Source organism: Mycena indigotica (assembly GCF_014461135.1).
Source record: "Mycena indigotica strain 171206Taipei chromosome Unknown Mind.scaff0015, whole genome shotgun sequence".
NCBI classification, from domain to species: domain Eukaryota; kingdom Fungi; phylum Basidiomycota; class Agaricomycetes; order Agaricales; family Mycenaceae; genus Mycena; species Mycena indigotica.
This window is the reverse complement of record NW_023503014.1, coordinates 727,465-736,073: the sequence shown is the minus strand read 5'-3', so window position 1 is coordinate 736,073 and position 8,609 is coordinate 727,465. Positions and strand designations below refer to the sequence as shown.

Sequence of the window (8,609 nt, the reverse complement as noted above, 5' to 3'; positions counted from 1 at the left end):
GGCTTGGTTTATATAGGGATGTTTGTAAACCAGTTTATAAACACCCCTGTTTTATTTGTTTATGAACAGGCATTCTGGGAAGAGGGTGTTTGTAAACAATGTGACACTAGTGTGACAGTCAGCCAACGTGTGACATCTCTGCCATCAAATCCTATGCTATAAAATTTGGCTGAGATAGTAGATATTGAAGGGAAACTTCTAAGCCTCACCTGGCACCACTATTAGTAGTATTTCACCTTGACAAACATATGAAAATTATATGGCACCATTGGGCTGCTTAGCCTGAAGTGTTTATAAAACCTAAAAACTGGTCTATAAACAGGGTTTTGGGGAGATTTTTTTATAAACCATTTGTTAAGGGCAAAATTTTTATAAAACCAAGCCTTACGTCACCAGTGCAGATTTCCATGCACTAACATGAATATACATATATATATATATATATATGTAGCAAAGACAAAGAGATCCGCGACACATCTGCGTGCTGTGGCACGTCTTGGGCTTACCTGCATAGACTGTGTTTGATGTTTCAAATGCCTCTATTTCAGCAGGTCACAGGTTCACAGTCAAAATTTTTGGTCCCAAAGTGTCCCCATCAGGGAGATTTCAAATTTTCCACCCCTGCGGCGCGCCGAATTTCCTAATAGGTCATGCGAAATTTGGCCTGTGGCCGAATTGAACATTTCGGCCAAATGGTCACAGGTCACAGGCCCGCTGAATTGATTGAAACGGGTCAGTACTACAATACTATGATTATAAGGACTTGGTCCCTATTGTCTTTGCAAGCCACAACATTTCCGCTTCATCGGACATCCAGAGTCAAATTTTTACGTTTGCCCCGCATCATGATATCATGCACCCAGGGGCTTATGGAGCAAAAATAGCATAGGAAGTATATATATATATATATATAACCTACGCCTTTTCATTCCCTGACTTGCCAACTGATGCACCTTTAGTCAACAATCCTAGAGCTCCGTTGGACCCTTGCTCATTACAAAGCCTTCTGAAATACTTACGGAAATATACAGATGATACAGATATCGAAGCAAAACAACAAAATAGCGACTCGGAATGATCGAACAAGACTAACTAGCTACATGCAAGAAAAGAAAGGAAATTTCAATTGAATTGGTGTCCAGTTATAACGAGGCGAGATTTTCGTATTGCTGCTGTACGCGGTTGGTGAAGTAGTCTATGGAATAATCAGCACAACACGCAAATGCGAACAGGGCACGTACCAAGGAGAGGACAGCGCAGGGCCGAGGCACGCATGACGTTTAGAAGCGTCTCAAGCGCGCCAAGTAGGTCATCAGCGCTCCCACCCGCACCGAAGCGCAAAGCTAGTGCGAACTCTCCCAGTAGAACTTCGGCCGCGGCGCTCCACAAGACACCGAGGAACGGAAGCGCCGCAATGCCTGCATCGTCCCGGTCGGCACGCAACTGGTGAGAAATACCAACCGTGCCTAGTGCAGCATCGAGCGCTTTCCGGCGCGAGCTATCGGAGGCCGCCGCTTGCGGATGATGCAATCGAATGATCGCGCCGCGAACCAGAAGCTGCGTAAGGTTGTTATTGTCCTTGGGCGGCATACTAGTACCGAAGCGGTCAATTAACTGGTCCAAAAATACGAACGCGCTGGCAGCGTGGTCGTCTTGCGGGAAGCCTGCGCAGCAATCAGTGATTAGTAGGCCGTTCGGACAGATTGCTGTTACACACCGATATATCGCGCGGAGATGGATACAGCTTTTTCCAATAAGATGGATGCCTGGGCCACCTGCGCCAGGGAATGTGGCTGCGGCGGATCGAGTTCTCCGTCGAGGAAGCGTGATATCGGCGAGCGAGTGGACGCCGGACTGTGAGGCTGGGGCTGATATTGCGGTGCCGGGTATTCGACCATAGAAGACGGCTCGTGTAGGTTGTTGTTGCTACTGTACGCTGGGAGCGGCAGCGACGGGATATTGTCGTAGTCGCTGAATCCATTCGTCGGCGAATATAGCCAGTCATCGGCTGACGGCCTGCGCGTAAAATGGTGTTCGTCGCGTGGCCAAGGTGTGTTGACTTCGGCAGAAGACAGGGCGGATGCGCCTGCAGCAGGGCTATGTGCCACGGACCAGTGGTTGGAGACGATGAGCACGGTCCAAAAAGCCGCAATGCGTTCGCTCTCCGAAGGTAGGTCTGGATCGGGGAACGGGGACGATACGGGATGTGTGAGATCGAATGGCAACGGTGATATTGTGGCGAGATTCGAGCTTGAGCCGAGCCGATGCAGACCGGCGCTCAGAGCCAGGGAGACTGCTGCACTCGAGTGATATGTCCCTTCGACGGGCCGACCGAGTGTTAGGTAGTACAGTGCGAGTAGTACCTCCGCCTGAATCGAATCGAGCAGCACCCGGGAAGAGGCGCTGCCCTGACTGCGGCTGATATCGGTGTGAATGTGATGGAGTGCCCGCGAAAGAAAGGTCTCTTCATCGCCAGCAGAGGTGAGATGCTCGCCCCACATGAATACGGCGTTTAGTAGCGCAGGCGATGGGCGAATGGGCCCTTGGATAAGCTGTAATGCACAGCGTCGGAAGGATGCAGGTGAGAGGAAGAAGCCAAAGCCGGCCTGCGAAAACGCGGAGAGGAAAGTATCAATGCTGGGAGACATTAGCGTCGAGGACCCGGATGGGCAGGGTAACCAACGCACAGCGAAGTCGCAACCTCATGTGAGGGTTCATCTAACTTCGTTCTTGACGAGCTCGACAGCGATATTGGGCTATCTATCCGACTTGTTGCTAGAGAATCATGAGAGACCATAGAGCAGTGAATGTCGAACGCACGAGAAGTGGACCTAGGGGACGCCGACCAAGAGTCGAGGTACTTCGGCGGGCTCCCCAACGCATCGTCCAACCTCAACCTGACCACTGGCTCCTTCTCGACAACGTTGTCATACGGCTCGTGCAAGTACATACCACCCTCCGCGGCGGCTTCCAGTTCCCCAATCCTTGAATGTAGCTTCTTGATCGTCTCCTCAAGCTGTTGCGTCCGACTTCGCCCCTCGATGGGGTACTCGCAATCCTCAGACGTGCCTGGCGAGCGGCGGCATTGGCCACAGGCGGGTTTGCGCCCATCACATTTCTACGCGTCGGTCAGTAACAGCCTGAGCGCAGACAAGAAAAGGAAAACGACATACGATCTTGCGTCGTCTGGAAAGTGAGTAAAACAGCCGATCAGGGCCCCGGAATGAACGCCCGGACAAACTCACCGACACGACATACACGCCTTCCCGCGCGGCAGGTTATTCCGAAGAGCCGGACTCGTACTTGTGTAGCGGTTGGCGGGCATGGGGGCGGCGGGAGGGGGGCAGGTGGGAATGCGTCAGAAAATGGGCTCGCTCGCGGCGCCCAGCCGCCTGTTTATAAGACGCCAGTCAGTCAGCAACGCCCTGCCGCTTACACTTCACCGCTGTGAAAAGAACGCAGATCCGACTGATGGGGACGGCATCTAGAATGACAAACGCGTCGTGGGGCCGCGCCTGAGTTTTCAGCTGACGTGCTGACTGCGGAGTCGTGACGCGTGCGACGCAAATGTTGCCGCACCCAATCGTCGCCCAGCAACGCATCACCGAGGACAGCGGGAATCAACCGGTGATCGCTGTTCGATCGCAAAGGCTAACCGGTTTGTCAAAGTGGCACCGTAAAACGATCACGTGGGCGGCATCGGAAGGGTCCTGCTGGGGATAGCGCGGATGAAAGGCCCAAAGTTGGCAGACACTCTTCGACACCTGCTGCGAGGTCCCTCGCTGTTGCCAGTCCGCCTCCAGTTGATCCGTTTACCACTAGTAAGAGACTGCGTTTCGATCTGGGATCGATTGCCAGTGGGCACAAAAAGACGAAGAAGCGCGACAATGGAACGCTGGGCGCCGACGTAGGAAGGGCCAAACACCGTTGATTCCACGATGTCGGCCGCATCAAGCTTCTCAGACGCATCATGCTTCTGAAGGCTGTGGCTCAGCACTTCCTACTGCGAAGGACGAAAGTATTACTGGCAGTTTGCGAGGGAGCCCGCAGCAGTAACCCGTCGGCTGCTTCGCTCGCTGATATGTCGCGCACCGCCTCAGCGCACTCCAGGAAATCACTCGGAAGGCGGAGGTGCCGACGGACATATTGGATGACGTGGTGGCGCGACAGCGCCGGTTAAACGGCGGAACATGTTTGCCAAGGGAGGCAAGATCGTCGTACAGATCCGCTGGAACCTGAGCATCGTTGTTCACTGAAGATTGTCGTAGTGGAGACGGGGAGCCCTCGACGCTTACCAGGCGGCGCTGGAGGGTGGTAAGCAATATCTTGAAATCACAGTTTTTCTTCCTCTTCCCGTGCCGCTAGGTAATAGAGATAAGCAGCTTGGCGGGAACATTAATGAGCCGGCGCGACGCACGCATCTGATACCGCAATCTTCCAAACTCCAGAGCCAGCCTGAGATCGCTAAGTATGAGATGGGCGCTCTGTGGAAATAGCTGTGTACTTCTTAGTGGCTTGCCTCAGTTTGGATCTGCAGGCATGTTTACCGCTGGCGAAACTCTCATAAGTAACGCAGTGACGTGGCCGTCGGAGAATAAGTGGGTCACGACACGTGGCATAGTCACACGCCACTGTCACTTCCTTCTCACTGTCACCCACGCAGTCGCGTCTGACGCTCACAGTCCATATGGCTCTCATCTCTGTGTAACTGTGGGTGGAGTAGGGCTTCAGTCGTTCCTGCCACCTAACTTTCAAACTCTACCTTAAATGTATAGGCCTTGATGAAGCTACGCCTCGTGGGGGTCCAGAAGATACTTGTTTTGACGGCCTTCGACCATATATCCTGGTCTACATAACCTTGGCATCGATGCGTCCACCGATATGTCACTGCTTTCCATGAATTCGACCAAGGTACGCGACTCCCGGGCGTTGTCTTTGCTGACGCCTTCCAGCGTTACCTCCGAGTCTTGTTTTCCTTTCTACGCAACAGTCTTCGCCCCATGTTTCGGATAGTCGCCCTCAATCGTAGCATGCGCGTCGTCAGACCTATTAATGCGTCGTCGTCGCTGCAAATTTTAGCCGGGAACATCTATTCCGTCACAGAAACAGGCGTCACCGTGGACGACAACTTCTCCCGACTCCTCATTGTCGAATGTTTAGCCCGCATGTTGCACAATGCCAGTGACAATAGGTAGGGTGGGTTAGAAGTTTACTTCGACCGACTCTGCCACAGACCCTTCAATTCGAGCGGTACTTTGCCCGTCATATTCGACGACGACATCGCGACCAGAGGAACGTGGAACTTCTTCCGAGGTATGTCATATTGGCCCGCATCGGAATACGAAACTGATTCTCTTCCTCAAGGACTTCCCGTAGGAACTACACGAGGATATCCAGACGACGTCGATACGACATGCTACGCGCTCCGGGTCCTCCCCATCGACCCCATCATCGCCAACGGCGTTCTGGACCGGATTCTCGCCTTCACAGAAAGCCACCCCGACAAGATCATCCCTGTGTACTTCCCTGAACATTGCGGCGATGACAATTCGTCTCGATGCACCATCCTCGACCCCATCGTTTGCGTAAACGCGCTGCGCTGCTTCGCCCACTACGGCCGCTTCGATGAGCCCTGTCTCGCGCCGACCAAAGCGTACGTGGGGCATGTTCTTCGCGAGCCAGCGCTTATGCTAGACGGAACACGGTACTACCCGTCGCCCGATGCTCTACCGTTCTTCGCATCGTTGCTCGTGACGGAGCTTGAAGCTCGCGGGCCGGTGCATGAAACCTTCGTCCAGGCGACGACTCCCCTCCTCCAAAACTATCTTGTTGTCTCGGCGGAGGCACTTGTTGGCGCGTCAGTTGACCCGCTGTCGGTCGCGATGCACTTACTCGCGGCTTATTCCCTTGGTCTGGAGATCGACTGCAGAACTGTACAGGCACTTGAGGCGGCGCAACTCGATACCTCCGCGGGCTGGCTCTGTAGATATGGCCGGACCGGTGTCCGTATCGCGAACAGGAGTCTCACCCGGCTGCTCGTTGAAGAAGCGCTTGGCCGTCGGGAATGTTCCGTCTTAGAGGCCTTTCTATGGTAACCAGCTATCAGTTTAAGCTTCAAAACTCTGATGTATTAATACAGACGTTGAAAGTATCAGATATACTTAGGTATCGAATTGTGCATCCGTAATTGCGAAGCATCATTCCACAAATGCTTATTCCTTCCATGCTATACGCTCACCAGCCCTCCCCGGTATCCATCGCCTCTCCTCGCAGCCGAAATACCTCGCACTAGAACGACGATGACGGCGAAGGTGACCAATATCCTGGCAATCGTCTCAGGATGAGAGCAGGAATCGATCAATGCGCACCATTCTAGCCATGCGAAAGCCTCAAGGGCGTTGAGCTGGTCGCAATAGACGAAAAGCGACTGCGTCTTGCAGTTCAGCCCGCCTCCGAGCATCTCCGTCACCGCGGCGGCAGCGGCTGTCCATATCAGCCACGTCAAGCCCAGACTGACATGCGTGTTGAGTGAGCCGAATAGTGCGGAAGTGTTCAATACACACTAGAATAGATGGGCCAGAACGCTGGTGAGCACCGAGCCCGTGGCGGAGTGCGCGAAAAGAATGAGGAAGAGCGTGGAGAAAACGACCGTCCATGTCGACGCGAAGAGAGTGAAGCGCACACGGTCGCGCTCAGTGCCAGAGGAAGCGTTGTGGTGTTTATTGAACTGAGAGGTCAGCCACGCGGCAAGCGAGAGCTCGATAATTCCGAAAAAGATCATCAAGCCGAAGGTTACTGTCATCCGTCATTCACGATGCTGAGACAGCGGGAAACCGACGAACTGGGGTGCCCCCGGCGGACGTGGTGATCGATAGCCATAACGTAGATGTTGTGGTGCTTAGTCGTCGAGGTGCGTGGAGAGGTCGTGGAAGTCGAAAGCCGATTTTGAGTGACAGCTTTATACTCCACGGACCGCTGATGTCATTCATTTTACCGGGATGACGTCATGATGAGCACTGGATTATTCGATCAGGGAATGGCACTGGCATCCTTGGAAATTACTTTCTTACTTCGGCTCAGGGAACGATGGCACAATTGTAACTCGGAGTGCTTGAACTCTGCTTTGTTGCACAAGTTCAACACACTTACCGTTCCTTGCCAGCAATGTACATTGTACACTACACACTTTCGCGCAATGATTTCCAATTGCCGATTTCGGCCGCTTCGACCGGTCAACGCTGGTCACTCTGCCGAGCATAGCTACGTCGGGCGGACTCGGGCCGAGCTTCTCAATCTGATTCCCAAGCATAGGATTCCCCAACGGCGCGGCCGGATCCGGAGCCCAGGACCGGCACGGGAACAAATAAGCCCAATGTCGGGGCTCAATATATCCGTCGGAGCCTAATGATACTTACTACTTGTAGTGAGGCGATAGCAGACATCCGACGAATATGGAGTCGCATTCAGTCCTTATTCTGTTGCTATGGAGGGGCAGGGCTTTCACTATCTCATGTTCCGCCCTAATTCAAGCTTATCCTGGTCGAGTTCCGTGATGATCAACGGGCTTGTTTGTCACAGATTGATTCAAGTTCCGCCCTGATCAACCCGCCATCTAAAATGGTCATAGGGAGGGTTGAGAAGCTTGACACAACACCACGATGTCCGAGTCAGTCATGAACGGCACCCTTGACTTGCACTGGCAGCAGACAACGCAGACTTGCCCTGGACACAAGGGGGTATCAGGAAAAAAATAATGGAACATACGTTGGACTTTTTGTTTAAGCCCTTCCAGGGGACCCACCGACCGCGACTGTGACGTGACATTACCATCTTAGGAAGGTAATTCACACAGTCATGTGATCTGACAGCATCAAACTCAGTCAGTCCTCTGAATTTCCAAGAACATTAATAGAAACATAGACTTCTAGCTATATATATATCTTGTAGACAAAGTCCTGATATAGTCATTGTCTTACAAATCTCACTCCAGAGTACAGATATCCATCCCCATATGGTCTGATTTGTCACAATGTTCCATCTGATGATGAGATACTGAAAAATAACACTGGGGGCATTACCTAAGGCGTGCTGGAACACGCGGGCCGGCCGCAGAGCTCACCGCATACCTACCGCGGGCTTGCTCAGTGACAACTTTCTTTGTCCTAGGACAAAGAAATTCTTTGTTTCTGGGTCCGCGCTAGCAACGCGGCTGGCCCGCGGTAGGTACGAGGTCAGCCACGCGTTTGACCCGCGTGTTCCGGCAAGCCGTAGGCTGTGCCCCTAGTGTAACCACTTCTGAGATTGTTGATACTTAATTATAGATGTATAGTGCACCAAACAGTACTTGTAACCCATCCTAAGACAATTTTGACTTACCATTTCAGCCAAAAAGTTTCTACCAAAAAAATTTTTTAAGGCTCCGGAGGGGGGACCGACCGACCATCCCGGTTGTCACTTTTTGACACGTGACACCCCCTTGCCTGGACATGACGAAGCTGGAAACACATTGCATTTTGCGCGGGTGGACAGCTGTGGGGTACTCTTGTGTATCTATGGAGCAGCGGGGAATGTCCGACGGCGGCACTGGCATACAACGGTATGTCATGCCA

The 8,609-nt window shown here is 52.7% G+C and overlaps 3 protein-coding genes across 3 annotated transcripts; 1 reads left to right on the top strand and 2 right to left on the bottom strand.

Moving 5' to 3' along the window:
- Positions 1-1,142: 1,142 nt before the first annotated feature.
- Positions 1,143-3,325, bottom strand: MIND_01334800 (Zn(2)-Cys(6) binuclear cluster domain-containing protein; the record flags this gene model as incomplete). The annotated part of the gene is made up of 7 exons (XM_037369795.1): positions 1,143-1,195; positions 1,242-1,664; positions 1,718-2,637; positions 2,688-2,775; positions 2,821-3,118; positions 3,174-3,186; positions 3,246-3,325. 7 exons carry the CDS (start codon positions 3,323-3,325, stop codon positions 1,143-1,145), a joined length of 1,875 nt encoding a protein of 624 aa, XP_037213791.1.
- Positions 3,326-4,881: 1,556 nt separating this feature from the next.
- MIND_01334700 (putative had-like protein) lies at positions 4,882-6,095 on the top strand (the record flags this gene model as incomplete). The annotated part of the gene is made up of 4 exons (XM_037369794.1): positions 4,882-4,911; positions 4,953-5,191; positions 5,234-5,313; positions 5,365-6,095. 4 exons carry the CDS (start codon positions 4,882-4,884, stop codon positions 6,093-6,095), a joined length of 1,080 nt encoding a protein of 359 aa, XP_037213790.1.
- Positions 6,096-6,226: 131 nt separating this feature from the next.
- Positions 6,227-6,936, bottom strand: MIND_01334600 (uncharacterized protein; the record flags this gene model as incomplete). The annotated part of the gene is made up of 4 exons (XM_037369793.1): positions 6,843-6,936; positions 6,564-6,795; positions 6,369-6,512; positions 6,227-6,323 (listed from the first exon to the last, which is right to left on the bottom strand). The coding sequence occupies exons 1-4, from the start codon at positions 6,877-6,879 to the stop codon at positions 6,227-6,229; spliced, it is 510 nt and encodes a 169-aa protein (XP_037213789.1). The 5' UTR covers positions 6,880-6,936.
- Positions 6,937-8,609: the final 1,673 nt, after the last annotated feature.